At 40.9% G+C, this 23,593-nt stretch overlaps 1 protein-coding gene across 1 annotated transcript; it reads right to left on the bottom strand.

The window, feature by feature from the left end:
• Window positions 1-630: 630 nt before the first annotated feature.
• On the bottom strand, window positions 631-21,587 carry CHST15 (carbohydrate (N-acetylgalactosamine 4-sulfate 6-O) sulfotransferase 15). The gene is made up of 7 exons (XM_009892728.1): window positions 20,515-21,587; window positions 19,419-19,758; window positions 15,335-15,481; window positions 10,485-10,641; window positions 6,051-6,207; window positions 2,486-2,633; window positions 631-1,261 (listed from the first exon to the last, which is right to left on the bottom strand). The coding sequence occupies exons 1-7, from the start codon at window positions 21,100-21,102 to the stop codon at window positions 1,071-1,073; spliced, it is 1,728 nt and encodes a 575-aa protein (XP_009891030.1). The 5' UTR covers window positions 21,103-21,587; the 3' UTR covers window positions 631-1,070.
• Between the last annotated feature and the right edge of the window lie 2,006 nt (window positions 21,588-23,593).

Here is a 23,593-nt window from a genome sequence, read left to right as displayed (position 1 = left end):
AGTCCAAAGTTTCTCCACAGCTTTCAAATTGGTTTTTCTCAAGTCTATATCTCACCTTTTTAAACAACATATAGACATCTTTCATGAAGAGGGAAACTCATAATGTGCAATTAATAAATACATCCTTTCTATGTGGATGCAAGCTACTGTGCATCCTATCCATTTATGCATTTAATAACAAGATTTCATAATGATTTTAAAACACCTATCTCTTTTCAATGGAGAAGAGTAATTGTGTAGGACCTAAGAGAAAACTCCATAAAAGCTCTCCATGTCCAGCAATGGACTTTACATCAAGCCCATTAGTAGTTTCCTTAGCAAATGCGTGACTGATATGAATAGATGATATGTATTTGTATGTACATGAAGGAAATATGGAAGACAATGGATTTGTTATGTTAAACATTGAATGTAGCCTGTTGTTTAGATTCTTACCTGGAATATAAAATTTTCTTTTACAAGAACTGTGGCTACGAAAGTCCATTTATCTTGAAGATACAAATAAGACTTGAAAATGTATTTAAATGCAATTATCCTTTATCTTTGTTTCAGAATTAAGGAAACATAAAAACCTTAGAGTGAGTGAAGACCACTTATGAATATGCTGACAAAAAGAAACAAAATATTAGGTTGAATTCAATTAAAAATTTTAATGACTAAATGACATTGATAGTTTGAAAAAATGAATGAATAACATATACTGAAAATGAGATTATATGTGTAGTTGTAGGAAACTGATGCTAATTCTGTGTTGCAGCATCTTAGAGAAGGTTAAACTTCAACATCCCCGTGGAGAGTGTAAGACATCATCTTTGTACTAATGCTTTTCCACTCTACTCTTTTGCCGGGGTAAAAGAAGTTGCAATAAACTGATAAGCAAGATGCTTTACATTCTCACAAGGAAAATGTGGTATAACTGTCGTGAAGTGTGCTGACTGAAGGTGAGAGTCTCAGCTCATCAATCGGCTTCTCTTTGGAATGGGAAAAATGTAAATATCCACGCACAAAAATAGAATTTAAAAAAATAAAAACTCCTTTAAGCACTGTATTTGTGGCACTAAATTTACATATTATGTCCTCTTCCATAAAAAAGCATCATCAAAAAGAACTTGTGCCAGTTTTGTATTAAAAGGCTTGTAGAAATCTCTTAAAATTGCCTTTGTTGTTGGTAGCATAGGTCCCAGACTTCTGTCTTCAGGTCGTCTAGTGTTTGAAGCAGGACTCTTTGTAATCAAAGCTTCTTGTTTCTCACTTAGAGGTCCTGTGGACAAATAGAATATTATCTTCAAATATTTCACCAAAAACGCCCATGCTAAAGAAAACAAATGACTAAATCAGAAGGTTTGCCAAGGGAAAACAAATGGAATTTGTGTTAGCAGCGATGATTTTTTCAGAATATTGAATACAGGCTTAGATTAGTAAAATAAATCAATCACTGTTAGTCAATATGGAAATAATATATTTTCCTTTCACATTAATTAATCATCTCTACAACAAGCAGCACAAATCATTTCTGGGGGAAAAAAAAATTTGTTTTCACAAAACAACTATGACATTGAATTCAACTTCCTGTCCAGTTTGGATCTGCAATTATTTTCTACTGTTATTTCATTTTATGATGTGAGTTGTCCAACACCTGGTAGAAACTCTACAGGCTTCACTCACATAAGCCCTTTTTTTGTTTGTTTTGGAGGCTGTCAGTGGATCAGAGCGGTACACAGGTGTAGCGATGCTCCTATTCCAGGAATAAATGTAAGCCCTTGACAATGTACTTCAGCAAGATAAAAACCCACAGACTTTTCCAGCGTAAACCATATTCAGGAAGAAGATGCCAAGCTCTTCATCTGTTCAATCTGCTACATTCAAACTTTCTCATCATCTAGACCAGTGTTTGGACCAGCCAGACTATTTTGCAGCCACATTTTCATCCTCTTGCTACTGTCAAATCAACATTGGGCAACATTTTGCCTGCCAGCGTTTCTCCGAGGATTAGCAACAGATGTCTCAATCAACACAGCAAAAACACAGTTTTCCCCTTCTCCCCAGCTAAAAAGGCAACCTTTCATCATGCTCAGACTGAGATGTTGGATTGGTGCACGCTGGCAACAGCATGCACACCACAGTAGCACTTCAAGTTGTTGAAATTGTGTGGGATCGCTCTTGCACCTATGTAAGCCCACGACAAGCAAACCCTGACTGCCTTCAGAAGCTGGACCGGCTTCCGTACGGTACGATATATCCCTACATTCCAAATGGTTTTGATTTTTTTTTTTCTTGCTGTACTCTTATTAAGGACTTTTGACACCAGCCTTTCTATGGGAATTTGGGGATTTTAATTTTGCTTGACTCCAGGCAAGAAGATTAATGCAGCCTTCAAGACAGATTCCCATGCTTCTATTTTGTCTCTGTATAAAGGAAAAATTACCTAGAAGGAGGATAATAATGATTTTTTGCACTAATTTCAAAATAGCTGGAAGACACCTACCCAGATCCAGAAACTGGAACACCATGTGCATGGTGTATTTCACATTTGATGCATGGTCCTCCAAGCGAAGAACGAGTATTTGATCTTTGTCAAAAACTGTCAGCCAGTCCAAAAGATATACAACATAGAGCCCGACCTGTAACCTTACCTGTAAGCACAAAAAAACCCCAAACCAAATAAAAATTAATTAATCTTACAACCTTCTAGCAACAACAAACTAACACTCACCTCTGTCTTCTCAGCTAAAATCCCAAATATGTGCCCTTGAGGAACTGTGAAAAGACAGTTTCTGAACATTTTTTAATCATAGAATGGTTTAGGTTGGAAGGGACCTTAAAAATCATCCAGTTCCAACCCCTCTGCCCTAGACAGGGACACCGACACCTCCCACTAGACCAGGTTGCTCAAAGCCCCATCCAGGCTGGCCTTGAACACCTCCAGGGATCTTCCTCTTGTTTGCAGTGCAGCTTAAGGAAACCTTTGCAAGTGGCCTTTCTACTGGTTAGAGATGTCATTTTACTGAGGGTTTGTCTGTGCTCTTGCTGCATCAGCCACAGGTCTGCGTAAAAGCGCTGCATAGAAACAACCACACGCAGAAGGATGCTCGGCCACCTCACCTCCACACTCCTCCATGCTTGGGATGACCCAGCCTTCATGGAGACACTGAGGGCTTTCAACCCATGGATGAACAGCAGTGGAAGGGAAGATGCCAAGTTTGCTGCCTTCTGCAGCCCCTAAGGCTGCTGATGTCACCTGCACCAGATCACGCTGCCATGAGCAGTACAAATATTCTGATTTGGTGTCAGGAATTAGATTTGGGTGTTTTTGCTCGTATCCTCTGATTGCAATAATTAGATTTAGATCTAAGCTGCAGTAGCAGTGGCTGCTAGACAGCATTAATGGCGTGTTGTCTGAGTATGCACCAGGCTATGTTAGACCAGACATGTGAAAAGAGAGTTTTTCAGCCCGTCCTGACCTAATCTGTTTTCCTTCCCTCCTCAATTTTACATAACAAGTTGAAACATAAAAAGGGTAGTCTGGTGTTCTTAAAAGTCCAACCTCCAACTGTGCTTATAAATATTTTCCTAAATCCCTTCAGGCTCAGAAGAGAGAAACATGAATCCCGAGTCATAAGCGTCTTTCATAAAAGAGACTTAACATCTTCAAGTCGCATTACCGCAGAACCGTCAAAGTCAGATAACAATAGACTCTTTCGCTTCTTACACTGACTCGTGTGACCTACATTGATACTTAAATTCCAGTAAAATAAGCCATATTTTGAATTATTGCTAGGTCATCATTAGCATAGCGTATGATTCTGATGTGTGTCTTTGGCTGCTTATAAACCTACACCTCCATATTTAGCAGACTTCTTCATATATGTGCTACACAAGAACTTGAAACACCTCACTCGATTAAAACCTCAGCCTAACATAATCATACCAGCAGGGCAGCACTCCAGCCCCCAGTTAATGCCCCATTTCACTGAACACTGGTGCAAACGTGTGGCCCAGTGATGGGGTTTGCTCTTCTTTCTCCTGGGAGATGGAGGTGAGGGAAAGGCAAGCATCGGCTGCACGGTATAGCTTGGGATTGCAGCGCTTGCCCACACGGGCTTAGAATCTTTTTTAAAGCTTTTCACCAGAAAGAGGAATTTTAACTAATATCTCCCCAAAATTTGAACTAATATAGCCCTATAATTTTCAGTTTTCTTGGGATCAGCAAGAACCTTGATTTTATTCCCTATACAGTGTTTGGTACTGATTTCTTTTCCATCGCTGTTCTGAACCAGATTGTCTTCTTCCATAAAGCTCCAGTGCTTCCCTCTATACATTAAAGACATCAGTAGAGTTTCCCAAGCCACCCTACCCTCCATAATATCCATTTCTGCATTTTTGGTTTGATCACCCTGGCTCAGCATGTCTTTCTCCGCGTAATATGCTTTTCACTGACCCTAAGTGAGGTTAAGTTGACAAACAGCCCTTTCTTTACAGGTTAGCATCTATCAGCAGTGACAATGTCTGTGGCACCTCTCTTGTTTCAGGAATACGTTAACAAATAGCAAAACAAAATTCTTCCGGTCTAGTCGCACAATTAGCAATCTAATGAGCTCGCCAGGGAAAATAATCCCTACTTTTTCAATATATAGCAAACCAGGCACATAACGGACTTTAGCAACTTGGCTGAAGAAGCAGCTAAAAAAGCCCACTGAGGAGCAGTCAGCATTTGTGGTTTATTCCGAACACCTGCTTGAGGCTCTATGGAAAGAGGAATCCTCCGTTCTTTTCCAAAAGTATCTTCTTTGGAGGGCTGCCTAAGACAAAGCTTTTATGATGTTCTAATATGAAAGCTAAAAGCACTCTTTTAATGCGGAGGTAGTAGCAATTTGCCACTCCAGTTGCTGTGGTCCATCTCAGGGCTTGTGTCAACGTGCCTGTGAGGTCTTCTGTTTGTTACTGCTGCTGTGGTCCCACTGGTAGAGAAACCCTGTTCTTCACTGGGGCATAATGGTTGGACTCGATGATCTTAAAGGTCCCTTCCAACCTAGATGATTCTACGATCCTATGAAATAAAGATTGGTTCTGCACCCTGAGGACGAAGATAAGAGGAAAATCTTTCCTTTGGGTTCTCTCTCTGCCTTTCTCTCGCCACACTGGGAGAAATGCCTTTGTGCAAGGAATGTGCTGTGACACTTCCCAGCAGCAACCCATGCCTGTGGAGGTCCTGGAGGCTATCAACAAGGACTGGCAGCTCCAGTCTACCTGCCAAGGTAAGTAAGAGGAATGTCCTCTTTGCCCTACTGCTGCGGGGCTCAAACCTGTGCAATACACTCTTCTGTAGTTCTTTTATCGAGTGGAGGAGGCAATAACTTCACCCTGAGACAAAGGAGGGAAGTATTCCCTCTGAGTCCTTTACAGCCTGAGCAAATAAAAGAGGAGTGAACGGCAAACTGGCCAGACATGATACTTCAAGTCAATCTCTTCCATATTCTTCTTCCCCTTAGAGCAGAATTTGAAGTCAGTTCTACACTAAAACTGTGAATTTTGGAATACTGAGCCTGTAAAACTTACCCATTCCCCTGCCAGCAGTTTCTGTATTTCCTTTTATCATTTTCTGATGTGCACAATTAAAAAAAAAAAAAATAAAGAAAGGTTTTATCTAGTTATTGGTAGCCTTTTCTTGAGAAAGAATACATAATTTATTCTGATTTTGAGGCAATTTCGTACGACAAAGATCCTTGCCAGAGCTACTTTTTGGAGAGATCTGCAAAAAGCTTACACATTAAACTGTAATCTTCACTAAATGCGCTCTCCGTATGCTTGCACAATAGAAAGACTGTATTATTACTGTTGGCATTCATCAGGGAACAGGCTGAGGAGGCAGCTGAGACAGTACATCAGCTTTTACATGCTTACATATATATTTATGTCATCCCCTTTACAAATGAAAAGGGAGAAAGTTTTATTTCTCGATGCTTATTTGCGCGGTATTTTGGAATTTTAATAAACTTGACCCAATGTACCATTAAAGAAGCAAGGAATCAAATGTTCTTGGAGATACGTACGGGCATGGCATTGTTCAGGGTGTTGTTGTAGACACAGGCTCTCAGTGAGTAATCCAGCATGCAATTTTCAAACAGCTGCAGTGATTCTGCCACTTTTTCGTGAAAATCTTCCACGGATTTATTAGCACTTGCAAAATACAGATAATCGGAGTACAATCTGCGAATGAGATACGTGTAAGTAAATGGCGGAGGAAATGAAAGATTTATTTGCATGACAATGGCAAACAATTACATGAATTGAGGGAAAAGGCACATGTGTGTAACATTGCCCCACAGACAGCCTGTTCAGCCAGCAACACATTTTCTGTTCATTTTGATGAGTTTTGGCTCAGAGTAACATCCACTCCAGGGAGATGCTAAACATCATCCCCGCTTTCAAGGTCAGCATCCCTTGAGAACCTGACCCTAGTAACTATGCGAGCCAATATTTTCTCCTGAAGGCCAATTTTTCAAATGTATATACATTAAATTTGTGTCATCTACAAACAGGAAAACTGGTCTCAGCTGACATTGGTATCCCTCTACATTTGGTGCTCCACAAATTTGGTACCATTGATAGAAACAGCCCTTATCTCAAGTTTAAGTTGAAGTTTTAAGTTTAAGTTGAAATCAACACCACCAGAGGAATGGGATGGGTTAGAAAGAGTGATTTTTATGTGATTACCAAGCTGCCCATCATCAAAAATAGGAAAAAGACCAGATTTCCTAGTTTTTGCAGAAAACTCCACCTCCAATCCCATATCTTTTCTATGTTGACCTTCCATCAAAACCTCCCAATTTACGGCATTCCACTTCTTGGTTTTGTTTAAGCTGCAATACAACAGGTAGGTGAACGGTTCCCATTTGTGCTACCGCCCGTAGTGCTGCGTTCCTCATGCAGTCCCACCTCTGCTCTGGGGACAGCAGGAGGTGGCCCCATGTGTGTTGGCAGCTTGCAGGCAAGCAGAGCCCCCGCCTCAGCCGCTGCTGCGAGCAAGAGCCACCAGCAACAGGAATTTCTCTTCAATTACAGCAGAGGGGTATCCCCTCATTGCACATTTTTAGCACAAGGTTTACAATTGCTTAATATCACTTAAAAAGAAAAGATTATCTGCACTCAAGTCCCTTTGGGTTTACAATTGCTTAATATCACTTAAAAAAAAAAAAAGATTATCTGCACTCTTTGGTTGGCAGCGGTGGGGAAATAACCCAAAACCTACAGACAATACAATATCTATTTTAGCATTAATCCCTGAAACCTTCATTAAACTTTTCCAAGATAAACATGGTTCAAAGAGACAAAGGAAATGCTCTGACATCGCCTAAATATTAGATTGTGACTCATCCGCTGAACATCATCTTTTCATTTTCTTTCGTATCTAGGCATAGAAACTATGACCAGAACCACAACCACACTGCAGGATTTTGGAGACAGCTTTGTAACACTTGAGGAGTCACTTCCCCAAGTGTGTTTGCAGCACAAATATTATGCCTCCATAGCACCCACCTCTTGACACAATTCCAGAAATCCTAGATAACTATCAGCCTCTTTCAAAAAACACGGGTTTCTAAGAAATTACCTTAAAAAGTCAATTTATTTAGGTCTTATTTTATTGCTGCAGTAACATTTTGTATTGCACTTACTTTATTTATTTTTTAACTTCCCTAGATTTCCACAGGTACTTAAAAATTCATCATTTAATTTAGAAAGTTTAGGCCCTAATCCAGCAAAGCACTTAAGCACAGGAATAGCCCCTCTGCACTCATTATTTATGTTAGTGTTTTGCAAGAACAGGATCCTAATTCCCATGTGAAACAAAAGAAGACTCTCTGTTCATTTGAAAAGGAAGAAATGAGATACATTTGTTGCAGGATGCTTTTTAATTCAATTTTTTACACACTTTTTAGAAAAAAAATCACAGTAAACTATAGAAGATGAGGCAGAGGCACTCAGTACTATTTGTAGGAGTTACCAACTAAGAAACACAAAGATTCTGAGTTTTGTCCAGTTCTTCCCAGTCTGGTAAATGCAATTGAGACAGTTTCTTTTAACCAAATAAACTCCATCTCAGAGCAGAGGGAGGGTACCAAGCTTGGACCAGACTGATCAGGCAGCCTATTTCAAAGTGATGCCCACCGGTGCTTGAGGACCACAACTGCAGCAACACGCATGTCCTCTCCCTCTGCAATGGTAGACCTTGGATCCCTCACGCTGCACCCGCCGAAGGGCCATCCCAGCAGCTCAGGGTATGAGGACGAGCTGGGGAGAAGCTAAGGGACAAAGCCAGCCGACTTCAACCAAATTAGGCATGCAGTAGTATCCCCTGTGTGCAGAAAAGTGTGTACATCAACAAGACTCAGGCTTGCCCAGCTCATCCCAGGGAAGGCAGGACTGACCACTCCTGGCCAAAGAGGTGAAAACCTTCATGCTGGGGGAAACCATCCAGCAGGCATTATGCACAGCATAGGCCTGGCTGCAATTTTACTTAAAAAGGTTTAATATGACCGCTTAGTATTTCTAATCGTCCATTAAAATAAACGCATCATTTTTACGACTTGCTGACATCTTACGGAAATCTACGTTCTTGACAAGTTTTCTCTCTCCACAGGGCAGTTGGGATTTTTCTATATTTCCTTCCATCTGTTTTTAATTCTGGGGACATCTGCCTGGAAATAAAACCTTTGCTGATTAGGATTTCAGCTGTTCCAGCTACTTGAAGTCATTACCCTCAATCACCGTCCATTGCAATGAAATAATGACGCCGGTGACGTCCACCATCACAAACCTTGCTGCCCTCTTGATATCCTACGTTGGGGGATAGACCAGACCCTGTGCAGGTTAGATCAGACCCTGTCCCAGACCTTGTGCAGCACCCATGTCCTCCTGGCTACTGCAAGGCAACTGCCCCGCTGCCCCGCACCGCCGATGGAGCTGCCCAGGCTGCCCCTTCTGCCACGGTTGCTTTTGCTCCTGCAGTTGAGCTGAGCTATCAGCCACAAGGGCATAGGGAATTGTAAACAAAAAGAAACCAATTTATCATAAATACAGTAAAGGAGATGAAGCTGACTTTTTATCTCACCCTTATTAAAGCTGGCAAAGAGATACACCCCCGGTGCAGAGGGTGGTTAAGGCAATCAGGGAACTTGTGGGTCATTTACATGAGGATGCCACTTCAGCCAGCTCTCTCGCATAAAATTACCATCTGTTAAGTTCTGAGGTCAGGAGATGCCGTTCAAAGTTGAGAACTGTATTTCTTGACATAGAAGATGGGAAGCGCTCGCACAGGTCTGCCTCTCACAGGCAGCCGTGCCCTGCCAAGTCCTACCATGGGGGAAACTCATCGAGGAGCACCAGTCCCTTCCCACTGCCAAGTCGTTCTGGGCAGCTGCACCCTGAGCCTGCCCCTCTCCCAGCGCCTGAGCCCTCACCAGAGCCTGGTCCCCATCCTCATCTGCATCCCCATCTCCTCTTTCCTGGGTGTTTCTTGGCTTTTCCCATGAGTGCTGACTTAGAGCTAAGTATCCTCAATATCCCTACAGAGCTAGAGAGAGGAGGAGTTCACAGCCCTTTGGTCTGGTCCTTTTGGACTCTGCCTCCATCCCCTCCATCGCCCTCATCATTATCATCCATCCTCCTTCAGAGGACAGTGGAAGGAAACACCCTACAGATCTGGAGAAAGATTGGAGAGAAAAAGTGGAAAGAAGGACATTCATGGCTAACCCAGTGGAGAACCATTCACGAGCAGCCCACGGCTGTGCAAAAGTAGAGCACTTCCACTGCAGACAAAGTCAGGAAGATCAAGGATGAACTCCTAAGCTGTGCAAGCTAAAATTGTCTAGGGAAGCTTTGCATGAGTGTTGCACCAAACATTTTTAAGGTTAAAAAAAAGTTTGTATCATTTGCTGACTCTGGAGCGATTTGCAATCTTTTAACTATTTTGACTGGTATGCCCCTTGAAGACATAAACCTTATTTAACATGAATTGAAGCGATTTGCAATCTTTTAACTATTTTGAACAGTATACCCCTTGAAGACATAAACCTTATTATTTAACATGAATTGACGCATTTCACAGCACCACTTATGCCAAGACATGTAAATGCAGTGCCATAGTCAGTCTAGTGGACCCTGCTGAGAACCAGAGCACATTAACTCAGGTAATGAAGTTACATTGAGTTTGACAACAGATAAATTATTTTTTTCAGAGTAGCTCTGGTCTCCACACACAGCGCTCACTGTGGCCTTTACACTCATATGTCCCTCTTTAAAACATTATCACAATTACCTACGCCAAAATACATGGAACAAAACCCCTTGGCAGCTCTCATCATAAATCAAGTAACTCTGACAAATACCATGTGAGCATTTATTTGCACCGAAGACAGCCAGAGTGAATACAATTATTATAGTAAGAAATTATTCTTGCATATTTTAGCAATGTGATCCTTGCTCACCTTTCAACCGGGTCTCTCAGCATGATGATAAGTTTGGCATTCGGTTGGAAGGCATGGATGAAATCCTGGATTAAGAAGGGAGGTTCTCCTTCAGTACTGTTGTCATAAAAGAAAATCCAAGCGTTGTTGTCCCACATGGTCGAGGCACTGGCCTCCCCTGGAAATTAAAAGCATCTCTGCTAGTAACTCATTTCATTCTTTGTATCGGGGTGGAAATGGGTTGAATTTTTAACTGGTGTAGACTGTTTAAAATTCACGTTATTTCTTTCAACACACCCTGCTGGTCCTTGCAAATCGATCTGGTTAACGCTCCCCCAGAGCCAGAGGAGTCACATTCCCTTGTACCTTTGCGAAGGCAGTGATGTAGGCAGGTTTTTTTAATTCCACCTGAAATACCACTGTCCACCAACCACACCACTTCCGGTTAGCGGTTAACACATGCAAATATATTTGATCTGGGCTGGAACGGACTGCTCAAGGTTTTTTGGCCTGCCCTCCAGCAAGGAGGCAGAAGCTTGTCACTGCCGAAGACCTGCTGTGCTCTCTGTAGCACCCCAAGGGTTGGGTTTAAGGGTCCCCGTGTCAGAGAAGTAAGTTGCTAACAAATTATATAATTTATATAATATATATAATTTATATAATATATATATAATAAACTGAAGAAACAAGTGGAAACCACCACTCCAGCGGAACAATAGTGTTCAGAACATAAACAGGAGAGTTGGTGAGCACACGGGAAATATCGAAAAAAAAAAATTGCACTAAGTGTCACTGCCCTTCGAAATCTTCCTTTTTGAGAATTACCCATTATCGGAGCTTTTTTATATAACTGCAACCATTAATGTAGGTTAAGTCAAACAGAACTGTTTACCAACTATTAGACAAAAGGTCTGTAGAATAAATAACACATTTAAACATCAGATTCTTATATCCTTAGTGTCTGAAGAAGCTTACTCTGAAACTAATTCTACGGGGAGAAACACAATCATTAATGCCTCTGCCAGAACAAAGTATATGACGCTTCAGCTGCTAAATAAATGATCTGATACGATGTTTTGAATTGGGTAATCTTCCCTGTCTTTTCAAGTAATACTGGCATTTATGTGGCACACTACTGTTTAATAAAACATATACAGAAGCTTTTTGGAAAGTTCCACTCTTTGACAGTCTAATGAGAGCTAATTCTTGTTAATGAGGTTTTTCAAATCAAAAGGAATGAGATGAAAAAATAATAATGTTGTAGGCTTATAGACTTGCACATGATTTCCCTCTTTTTTTTTTTTTACTCCCTCTCTCCTGGGAAAGTCCAATAAAGAAAGATGGCCAAAACACAACATGAAAAAGGTACTGGCTCCAAACTTCAGCTTAACATAATGTGACTCATTAATAAAGACTGGGAGTTGTTAGAAAACACATTAATCTTCTGTCATGTTCGTTTTGCCTCTTTTCAAAAGCAGGAGATCAGGTCCGTTGGCTAAAGCCGGGTGTCCGCAACAGCCCTGCTTTTCCATTCTAAATTAATTAGCCAAAGCACTGCCTAATCATCGGTGGGCTTTGACTTGTCAATTAAAACTCAATTAGCCCAACTCCCATGCTGAGAGGAGCAGAAACACAAAAGACTAAATATGGGACAAGAGCTGAGATAGCCATACCACAAAACCATCCCGCAGCTGTTTCTGCGCTGTCAGAAGACGGTATAATGCAAATGGGTACGAGCACTTGCAGACACAGATTTACAGAACAGTGCACTCCAGGGGTGAGAGCGACCTTGGAAAGTCACTGCTACGTCTCTGTGATGGGAATGGCTAGGCTTGACCTGCTCTCTCAAATATGTTCGCCTAAATTGTGCCAAAGATCAAAGGCTATGACCCCATCAAGCCATCTATTCCTCTCTAGAATGGTTTTTCTGATCTTCCTTCATACTTCTCTGCCCAGTAGACCTCTCATCATTTTTGATGCTCCATTGGATTTAGTCCAATTATCTCATACACAGCAACCAAACCTGAGCATAAAGACATCTGCTTACATGTGTGCTGTCTGACCTAAATAAAAATCAATGCATTTACACATAAACGGCCAGATTCTCTTAACACCACAGACCAGAACACTCCACAGAAATGGTTTCAGCTGGATCAACTGCCACCACCGAAAAACTGCAGGCAGCGCACGAGCAAGGGAAGATCACAGGCACACGACCAAACCCTGCTAAAGCATTCACAGGGACTCAAAGTGCTGCTCTAATGCACCTGGGTAGCCCAGGTTCAGGAAGGCAAATCTTCCCAAACCAAAATGCCTGTCAAGAATTAAGGGGGAGGGGATATTAAAAAAAAAAAACAACATTATTCTGGTCTCTGATTATAATTTTAATTTCCTGAAGCAGCCAAAAATACTCCTGACAAGTTGACAGTGTTCCTTTCTGGTTTATAATACAGATTTAATATCTGCAAAGAGAATGCGCTATACTAAACATGAGATAAAGTAATCACTGCTATAGTAATTATATTAAACTACTGCAGTGCAACCAAAAAATATATTAATTTTCTTATAGACTTAAAGAACAATGAATTACTAAATTGCCTAAAGATCAGATGTATAACCTCTTTATTCAATCACTAATGGGTTAAAATCTTACTATATTTTCTCAAGACATTCCTTTGAATTTATCCTATTAATGATCACAAATAAACAAGTCCTGCTTAGAATGCCTCAGGCGAGATCAGTGTTGTCCTCTTTGCTTCATCTCTAAGCAGATGTTGAGGTTTTTTTTGGAAAATGCAATTATTACTCACTAAGTATAATATCCAGAGAAGCTTAACTTTTCAAAATAATGTAACATGAGGAACTACCGAAATGTTTATAGTTTTAATTTGATTTTTCTTTCTAGTCATCTGAAATAAAAAAATGGAGAAATCCAAGCAAACCTGATATTCATACAGATTCATTTTAGACTAGCTAGCTTTGTTTTGTTTTTTTACCAAGGTCATAAAAGACTGACTTAATGAGCATCATAATTCAGGACTTTTCCTGTAAACTTAATAAGAAAAGCTAACAGAACCTTAATGAAACAAGAAATGAGACTACAGGAAAAAGAAACACAAAGTGAACTCTAGAAAAAGCTGTAACAGGAGGTAAGTAATCAAAGATGTACATTGCCAATTAGATTAGTGAATTTAATTAGTATAAGCACTTCACCCATGAAAGGACAGGAGATATTACCATAAGTAGGAGGAAAATCTGCAGATGTCCTTGATGGCAACATTTCTTGAGACCCCATCTTGCAAATTTTGCTCTATGTTGAATATTTAATAAAGCAAATGACAGACTTAAATGGGGGCTGAGAAAGTACGGAACAAATGTGACTATAGCCAAGTCTCTGGTTTAAACAATGTAAGACATCGTCACCATTTCATCCAACCAACGATAGGTTAAATTCTTTCGGTTAGAATGAGACCCCAAAAAAATTCCCTCCGAGGGCAGGCAGAAAAAAATCCTGTCTCCATTTTCTGTAGAATAACAACTTCAAGCCTACTTGAAAATTCTCCTTTCAACAAGGGACTGTCTCTTGCACAACTAGTATTTTCATGGAAAGTGTCTGGTTGCCCTGGGAAATTTTGAGGGGACAGAATAAGGCTGGTAAAACTCTTCCCTTTAGTTTTCTGGTTTTAGCAGACAGCAAGAGCAGAATTTAGAAATTTCTGATGACATTTCTCGTGGGCACTGTAAACTGATGGCACCATGGACCACAGCGGATGACCATGGTGTATTGACCACTGTGCGTCCTGGAAAGCAACCCAGGGATCCCTCCCTAGAGCCCAGGCCTAACCACAGACTTCCATAAGGTAAAATACAACAGCATTTCTAAACCATTTTTAATGCTAATTATGTAATTTAATGTCAACTGAAGCTGTAAGATTGTCTTCAAATTGTATCCTGTACTGTTCCTCTAGGTTCCACACCTGAAAAGAAATACCCTGCAAGATAGCTTCAACTTGACTCAGGGTGGTGAGCCCCTGGTGCAGGTTGCCCAGAGAAGCTGTGGCTGCCCCATCCCTGGAGGTGTTCAAGGCCAGGTTTGACGGGGCATGGAGCAACCTGGGCTGGTGGGAGGTGTCCCTGCCCAGGGCAGGGGGATGGAACTCGATGGTCTTCAAGGTCCCTTCCAACCCAAACCATTCTATGATTCTATGACTCTGTATATTCCTACTCTTGAAGCCTGCATTATCTTTGCTGTTAACAAAACAGCTCAGGAGTTTAATCATATTTATTTCAGTCCACCATAGACTACGCAGGGATGATGCCACAAAAAATGGTGGTCCTTTTTCCTACATATATTGGAGCTTGAGAAGAGCCACTTGGAGCTGTGTTGGTATCATGGAAACTGTTTCCAGTCAGCTACAGGATTTCTACAGCACGCACTGAGTGTTCTAATACGACAATTAGTGTGTTATCCCAGACGTATTGCTACAGCATTTCAATTTGAAACTACAATCCTGCAGCTACAGGCAAAGCCCTTGTAATGAAAACAAAATGAAAACAATGTTTGAAGGAGTCACCAGTATCATTCTCACCCTTTTTTAAAAAATAGATTTGATTAAATGCTGATTTTCATCAGACATTTATTGCTTAATCGGGCATTTTCTAAAGATAGTCACAACTTTTTAACGGAGAAAGTAAGCATCCTCCAGGAAAAGGCAAGAACTTCTGCACTATCCACCTAGAGCAGAGAAAACCAACATGAGGGGCCCTGTGCTGTGAACCCTTCACACCTGCGAAAATGCCCCTCTCGTGCCTCAGCCACAAACCCAACCTGGAGCTCCACAGACATATTTCAGAGGCTGTAGCTGCCCTACCAATGATGATGTTGTTCATCTTGCCGCGCTCTTTGGCCGCTTCGCTCTGCAGCACACCCTGAATCTGATGTGCTGCTAAGTCAAACAAATCAAGGTAGTCTTCCACCGGGTAGCGATCATGAAATCCATCCCTCAGACGGATGATTCCTAAAAACAGTGAAAAGAGAGAAGCTTATTAATAAAATAAAATAAAATAGCAGGGCAAGATTAACCGCTGGTGTAAGCCAAGATGGCTTCATTGACATTGCTGGCACTGAACCAGCTAACGTCAGCACAAAATTAGACCGATGAAGTGTAATGCTCAGATAAAAGTGCCAATAATGAAGTAGCCGAGATTCGAGATACTATACGATTAAGCCATAAATTCACAGTGATAGGAAATATCTTAATATCTGAAATATCTGTTCTGTCTTATAGTTCCTGCATGAATAGCTTGCATTTATTTTCTTCTAAATTTAGCTTTTGGAACGAATATAAAAGACCAGATTCTGCTTTCATTGCACCAATATAAATTGAAGTAATATTGGACTCCCACTAGATTTATTGTTTTGAGATTGAGAACAGGCCCTGACGCCAAATATGCAAATCAACATGCACTTATCAAAATCAGAAAGCTGGGAAACCATTCATAGTTTTGTCATTCACAAATATGAAAACAAAGCTCCATGACAGCGTCTCTTTTTCTCCTCTCCTTTCCTACACTCCAGGGTGCGTTCAGTATCACCTTCTCCCTGCGTTTCTCAGCATCTTGAGCCACATCAGTGATTTTTACACTCCTTTTCCCACTCTTCTTCCCAACTCTAGGCTCACTTCTCCACTTTCTGTATATTTCTCCATGCCTGTCTTTGCATTCTTGCTTCTTACCATACCACAAGAGAGTTTCTCAAGCGAGCAGAGGTCAAGGACAGCAGTGGGAAGGCAACAGAGTGAGAGAAAAGCTAAACATATAGGACAGGACTTCCCAGCTCCCCCTTTGCTGTTCTCGCAAGGCCGATAATTATCAATTATATCAGAGAAAAGCTCAGCAAGGGAGTTCTTTTGTCCATTCTCTCTGATTTTCCCCTTTAGGAAAGCGGGATTTAATGAGGGCAGAAGAAAGCTCGGCAGAGTAATTTGACTTCTGTTTTTTTTTTTTTTTTTTTTTTGGGGGGGGGGGGGGAGGTACATGCATGGTGCTACAGACTGCCTTGGTTTGTTGCCACCCCATTCTTGGGAATAGAAATTGTGGCCAAGAGTTGGGAGAGACAGTCTAGCTGGGACAAAGTCCTGTAGAGCATCAACCATCCCAGCAGAACAGGAAAGCGGTGACTTGTGAAATAGGGCCTCCCCAGGAGGGCTGTTTAGTTTCAGCTGAAATTAGTCAGTCTCATAAAAATCCACTGAATCAGAGAATGCCATAGAAAAAAAGAGCATAGAACAAAGAGACTTTCTTCTCCAGATAAATGTTGCAAACCAAACCAAGTTAATAGCCAGGAGCACAGGAGCCATACCCACCAGCTGGCTTATAAAGGGGGCTGTCTCAGTTTCACTTGTTAGTCCATTTGTCATATTCTCTTTTTTCTCTTTTTTTTTTTTTTTTTTAATAGCAACCATTAGCTGATGTACTGTTCATGCAGAGGGAAAGGACTGAGCCATCAGGAGCTAAACGTAATCTTTCATTCTCAATGACAGACCGCTGGAGAAGATGATGGGAATGTCATCTCAACAGATCTCCCTCTCATGACATCCCCAGCTCTGCAGTCTTTCCTCATTCTTCAGCTTTACAAAATAATTCCAAAAAAGTTTAATTAGGCATAGAAAGTTCTCTTCAAGGATCTGCACTTGGTCCCCAGTGACTGACCACAAGATCATGCAAGTGGAGAGTTTGTGAATGCCCACGCAGCGATAGGAATGCCTCAATGTTCTCAAATTAGACACACTCCAGCCTGATTTCTTACACTCTTCTGCCTGTTTGGTAGGTCCAGTTCTGGGCTTTAGTGAGCCCAGTCTTGCTTTAGCGAGGTTGGATGCACTACTTCCTCCAACATTAATTGCAAACATTTATATTGAGGTTAACGTAGAGGTAGAGAAGTATTTAGCATAAAGCATTTTAGCCTAACATATCAGCTCGGTTCAGCCTTTCCTGCCAGTGCTCTCATGGAAGACACAATTTTCCACAGATGGTTTTGCTGAGAGTCCCTGCATCTACACACCCAGAGACAAGCAGCATGGCATTTGCACTGGAAGGCGTCAAAGTCTGAAATCCCCTTTCTTCACTGATCTGACTTTTCACCTTCAGGTCAGGAGGTAATTCTTATCATTTGTCTTCAGTCAGCTGCTGACTGTGATGAACGAGTGCCTTCTCATGTGACTTCAGGGGGCACCATGGTGCTTCTCTCGTTTGACTTTGCAAGTAGCCCAGCTCCCCTCTTCACACTGGTACCTCCTACGAGCGTCTCCTAAACTGGACCAAATTATCTCAAAAGTGAAACTGTATTTTCATCATATTGCTTTAACTCTGTCTATAACAAACATTCAGAAAATGTCTAAAAATCTATTTTAGCCACTTTCTTATGGCATTTGCAAAGGAAGAAAACACAAACTCTAAGAACATAGCAAAATTATTTCTCTGTGAGAAATATGAAATCCCAGCTCTGTGGCTGAGCCCTCCTCCTCACTGAGCAGCGAGGGTCAAAGCCCCGTTCTGCAGGAGCTCAGAGGTTCTTCTGAGCTCCAGGGTACAGGGAAAGGAGATGGAAACAGCAACACCACATGTGGGAGAAATAAAGAATTGAAGGTACGACCCTGAAATTAAGAAGAGAAGCAGCACTGCAGGTGTCCCAGTCCCTTCAAAAAGCATCCTTCCTTGCTGCTAGCCATGGCAGTTCATTAGAAGAGACAGCTTCCCTTTTCAAGGAAGCTTAGAAAAGCACCAAAGTAGTGATGCAGAGCCCTCATCAAATGATCTACGCCACAGCACTACGTTTTTCCTTGCTCCAAAGGCAGTGTCTGCAGGAAAGCAACAGCAAATCGGAAACAGAAGTGAAGATAATGTCATTGTAAAATAACCAGTATCTTCCTCTTGGAAATAGTATTATCACTGAAAAGCCTGTGATCTTTGATACTAAAGCCACACCAAGCAAAGGCATACCAGCACTTAACAGCTAGACCCAACAGCGGGAAAATCCAGAGCCTGGGTGGAATACAGCAAGTGTCATACGCATCAGCATTTAGAGGAAAGCACACAGCAGAGTCAGGAATTGAAACTGGGTCTTCTGCATCTCATCTAGTCTCGCACCACAAGAATGACCTCCCAGGGAAGAAAGAACAAGGAGGACATAAACATTTCAGATGGATAAAACGATGTCCTCAGTCCCACCACCCTCAGACACCCTTTGAAGGTGCAATCACGAGGGATGGATGTGTCTTGCTCCAGCAGGTCATAACCTCAACTATTCCAGTCTGCCTTCAGAGACGAAGGGTCACATCATGAAATATTGATGTCACCCAGGAAAAGAGCATCAAAAATATGTTCAGGTTCCTCGGTGTGAGAGCTTTCTCATGCAGAGCATCTCTACTGTTCATCTCTACTGCGTCACTAGAGCTGCAACACTAACGAAGCTTCTACCACAGAGCACAGTTGTATTTATTGAACCATAAGGACTGAAGCCACCCACATTTCAAATACCGACCCATCATTTATTCATGTAAGAAAGGCTTCACGGAATTTTGCAACACAAAACTATCACTGCTGTTCTTTAAATCTCCTGTCACAACCTAATAGCTCCTCTTCCAGCTTTTAAGAATTCACAGGGTTGGTTTTATCCGGTGTTTTTAGTTTTTTTTCCTAGATTTTTCAAACCACTGCAAATAGACCAAACGAAATGTGCATCATCTCGAAAAGTTTAACCTGAAACATCATTAAACAAAAGCAGGCTGGAACCTATTCAGCATCCATCACCTGGATTTTTCAAAACCATTAACTCCAGTGGTTTCACAGTAAGCCAATATGGACCAAATCCATAAATGTCATCCCAAATATATACAAGAAATGTCAAAGACATAGAGACAACTCGCCTGAATACCAGAGGACGCGCTTACTCACCAAACCGTTTTCTTGTCCACCAGTGCGGCTCTTTGATCGCTGAGAAGCGAACGTCGGGATGCAGCCTGAGCCGGTCGTACAGGTCTGTTGTCCCACACTTGGGTTGGCCAATGATGTAGAAATGGGGCAGACAGCGCAGGCGGTAGTGTTTGTCCTTATAATGGTACAAGTGGTTCCAAAATACCTTCCTGAGGTAATCAAATATGGTTCGAAAGCGCTTTGAATACAGTGCATAGGAGTTTGTTGCATAAGGATCTGTGGTTGTGTTTCCTCTGTACTCTTCATACCAACAAGGATTCTTGCTATTTGGAAGGAATTTATTAGGAATTACTGAAAACATCTGCAACATAAAGAACAACAATTTCAGTTTAAGGCAGCAAAAATTGACAGTTAACATTTTCTAACTTAGCACACTAAGAGAATATAACAGAAACACGATGTGGACATTTTAACCCTTATTTTCTTAGCTACAAAATTGCCCTAACTTACTACTTCTGATGACACTGGAACCAAACGCTGTGCAACGAGTTGGGCTGGGAAAGGAGTACATTCAGAAATCCTTTGATTTTAAGGCCAGAAAGGACCTCAATAATCCCTCAACTCTCCTGTAACCCCAAGAATTAATTTTTATAGTTAAACATGTAATACTCAAATCAAATTAACTTCCAGTTTTTAAGTCTGAAATACAAAGTTTGCGATGACTGGCTTTTCAGGAAGGCACACTGGTAACCAGTTATTAGAAAGGCTCCTTTTCTATTTATCATTTAAGGTGACTGGCAATTCTAAGAATGATTTCGCATGAGACAAGGTAAAAATTCAATGAGATTGTACAGCTATTGGAAGACTGCCTGATTTTTTGCTTCAGGTGTCAAGACCATTTATATAACTTATCTATTTCATCCATGACTCAGAAAGATGTGATCTGTAATACCAACTTTTCAGCTGGTGTAAATCAGGAGACTCTAGATGGTGTAAATCACTATATGAACACCAGAGCACATCAGTTGCACTTTTTTTAATCTCAGTAAAGGATTGTCAAAAGTCTTGAAATAAGCAAGTATACAGCAGTTTCAGATACACTTTAATTCATACTTACATGTGGCTCTTGTTTCCTCAGCTCTTCTAAATTAGGGCGATGCCTTGTTATAAACTCTATCTTTGAAGTAATAGCGTCAATAATTAATTTAATGCTTGGATAATCCTTTACGTATGAAATATTCATTTTAGAAGGCTGGTAATGGTCTTTCATGTCACTAAGGCTTTCATTGTCCATTAAGCTTGGATTGCTAGTAAAAGCTCCGTAATGGAAGGGAGATGGTATTAACAACAGGCCATGCTTGGCTCCAGTCAGTATGTAGGATGCCATCACTAGAGTCATTATAATCAACCCGAATATTAAGCTGCATAACTTCCCCTTCCTCAAGCAGAAAAATCCATTCCAGCTTTCACTGTGGTCAGTCCTTACTTCCAGAACTGCGAGCAACTTCATCTGCTTGCTATCGGTGTACAAAGGGATCTTACTTTCTCCTTTGCAAACAGGACACTTCTGGTTATTATGATTAGGTCCACGGCATCTGAAACACTGTCTGTGCAAGTCATTTGGTAATAAATGTATGCAACAGTTAATACAATACCTCATATTACTACTGTTAAACTCCTGTATTAATGAGCCAAGCACAGCCATAAAAATGTTTCTGATGCATATGAGTCATCTTCTATACGTCTGAAATTATTTAATTCCTTGAGCGATTCTATGACTACTCAGCAACGCAAAAGAACAGGTTTAAACCAGAATAGTTAAAAGCACTCAAAAAGTGACATATGTCATATAAAGAAAAAAAACCAAAACAACAACCAACACACAAAAATAGCTGTACTGTGGACGTGGCTTCCAAGAATTTGGCTCAGTAAGAGGAATGTGGGGAAGTAAGAATGAGCTACACAACTGGCTCAAGTTTTTCCCATTGAACAAAATGAGAGGGAATGAAAATCATTACGTGGCGTGAAAATATGCAAAAAATAAAAATAACTCATTGTCTGCTGATTTACGCTGGAAAGGAAAGTATGGGTAGAAATTCCCAGGTATTCTTAAAACAAGCAGGTTCCAAATCGGAGTGCTGCTACTGGAAGCTTCATCTTCCCAGAGACCGTTTCATAGACTTGCACTGTACAGCCTAAAGAAAAAAAAAAAAAGACATATATATATAGATACACACAGGGCAGCAGACATAATATCTACAGTCATCTTCATTCAAAGCCAGAGCCAAGTACAGTCTGCCACAAGTCATTTCACAACTCTCTGTGAAAGATGTCTTCTATTCGCCAAGTACATTAATTACAGCACTCATGCTATTAAACCCAGGAAATGTTTGGTTTGAAGTTCACGGTGAACTGCCCTTTCTTTTCAATCGCCCGTCCGCTCACACCAACGAAGAGTTGCTACCACAGGTAACACTACACAACTTCCCTCAGCTGCTCGCTAACCTATCTAACAGATCTTAATCTGCTCTTTAAATATGGAAACATTTTTGGACAGTGTCCAGTAACACAGATTTAAATATTCACCCTCTATCTGTGCATGGCTCTGACAGGAACTTCTAGTTTGTTTTTTGCCATGTGATAAAGAGAGAACTTCCCTTTAGTCCCTGGGAACGAAGATACCTTGAGGGTCCAGTGCAGCTCCTTGTCCGTCTCCATGTGGAAACCCATGAAAGCAGAGACCCAGTTCCCCCCCCAACACCTCCATGTCTCAGCATTACCCAGGACCTGGTCTGCCACAACCCACTGTTCAGCCCTTCTGCAGACAACCTCAGTATTAACCTGAATAATTACCCTGGAGGTTCAATGCAAACAGTTTTAACCATGTTGTGACCAAGAGGCTCAACATTGCCTCTGAAGAACAGAAGAAGCACCACCAGTTCTGTGCATGGCCAGTGAAGGGCCCACAGATTCCATGCATAAAATATAACACCTTATTGCAGATAAAAGCAGCAGCTGAAGGAGTTGAAAGATTTCAGAAGCAGGACAGCTTACCTGAACAAAAGGAAACCTTTTGCCCAGAAGACTATGGATAAGGAAATGCTAATTAATTTAAATTATTTTTCAGATTAAGTTAGTCTGTGTTATAATTAAGTTTACTAGACCAGAGAACCAGCACATTGCTTTATGAGATATCTAAAGGTCCAACATTCACTTTTGCTACTTTAATAAAAATATGTTTTCTAAGACGCCTTAATCAAAATATGAAATAGAAGAGATGTTTGACAATTCACACTTATGAAAAAAAAGTGTACTATCAAAGTAATGCAAAAAAACCAGCCCCATCATAATTCTCTTGTAGGTACAGTTCTCCCAAGTTTAAATACACCTCAGTAACCATGTATTATTATTTTTTTCTCATTACTTGTTGCCAGTGACTCCCTCCTCTGGACCCACAGCAGTTGCTCTTTCTCTAAAAAAAATCCATCTTTCCTTTTAAGGCTCAGACAGGCTTTTTCTCTGCATTGTTTCTGAACATCTTTCTTTCTTCCCTATCCTACAATGCTCTTCATTCCACCCAAAAACATCTAACTGAACTCATCTCTTTGCACACCTCTGTGTTCAGCAGAAATCTTCCTGCCTGACTTTCTCCCTTGGTTCCCAGGAAACAACACAGACTTGCATGTTTGTGTAAAGTCCAAGACACCAATAATGAAAATAATTTCTCATGATGGTACAATGGATACACAAATTCTCCTCTGATTACTCCTACAACACATCAAATCGTAGAAGTATAACCATTACTAATTATGAGTCCCAGCAGGCTATTTTGCCTTTAGCTTTTTCAACATTAATTTTTAAATCTTAAGAAACATTGCGGTAATTCGAGATAACAACTCCTGGTTCATTCCTACAAAAGTGACCAGATCAAATGGCGCAGTCGCTTCAGATCCTGCATTAATCATCATTCTTCTAGCTGTATTTTTGTATGAGACAAAGTGCTTCTGAAAATTATTTGTATTCTTGATGTTTCTCCCACCTAACACTGTCACATATTGGAGGCTTTCTACAATCGGTACAAGCAGACTGTGCCTCAAGGACTCCAGAACAATTATTTAGATAAATACTGAACAAAATTGTTTGCAAAATACCTTCCTACAAAAAAAAAAAAAAAAAAAGAGTTCATTTCCTTAATG

Source organism: Charadrius vociferus, unplaced genomic scaffold, assembly GCF_000708025.1.
Source record: "Charadrius vociferus isolate BGI_N301 unplaced genomic scaffold, ASM70802v2 scaffold38, whole genome shotgun sequence".
NCBI classification, from domain to species: Eukaryota; Metazoa; Chordata; class Aves; order Charadriiformes; family Charadriidae; genus Charadrius; species Charadrius vociferus.
The sequence above is the reverse complement of the archived record's forward strand: the minus strand, read 5'-3'. Positions and strand labels throughout refer to the sequence as shown.

Bases quoted from the DNA above. Each gene is read 5' to 3' on its own strand.
- CHST15 (XM_009892728.1), bottom strand. From the start codon at position 21,102: ATGGCTGTGCTTGGCTCATTAATACAGGAGTTTAACAGTAGTAATATG. The intron at 15,482-19,418 runs GTGAGTAAGCGC...CACTGTTTTTAG, and splicing joins GTGGACAAGAAAACGGTTTG to GAATCATCCGTCTGAGGGAT. The intron at 6,208-10,484 runs GTGAGCAAGGAT...TCTCATTCGCAG, and splicing joins CTGAGAGACCCGGTTGAAAG to ATTGTACTCCGATTATCTGT.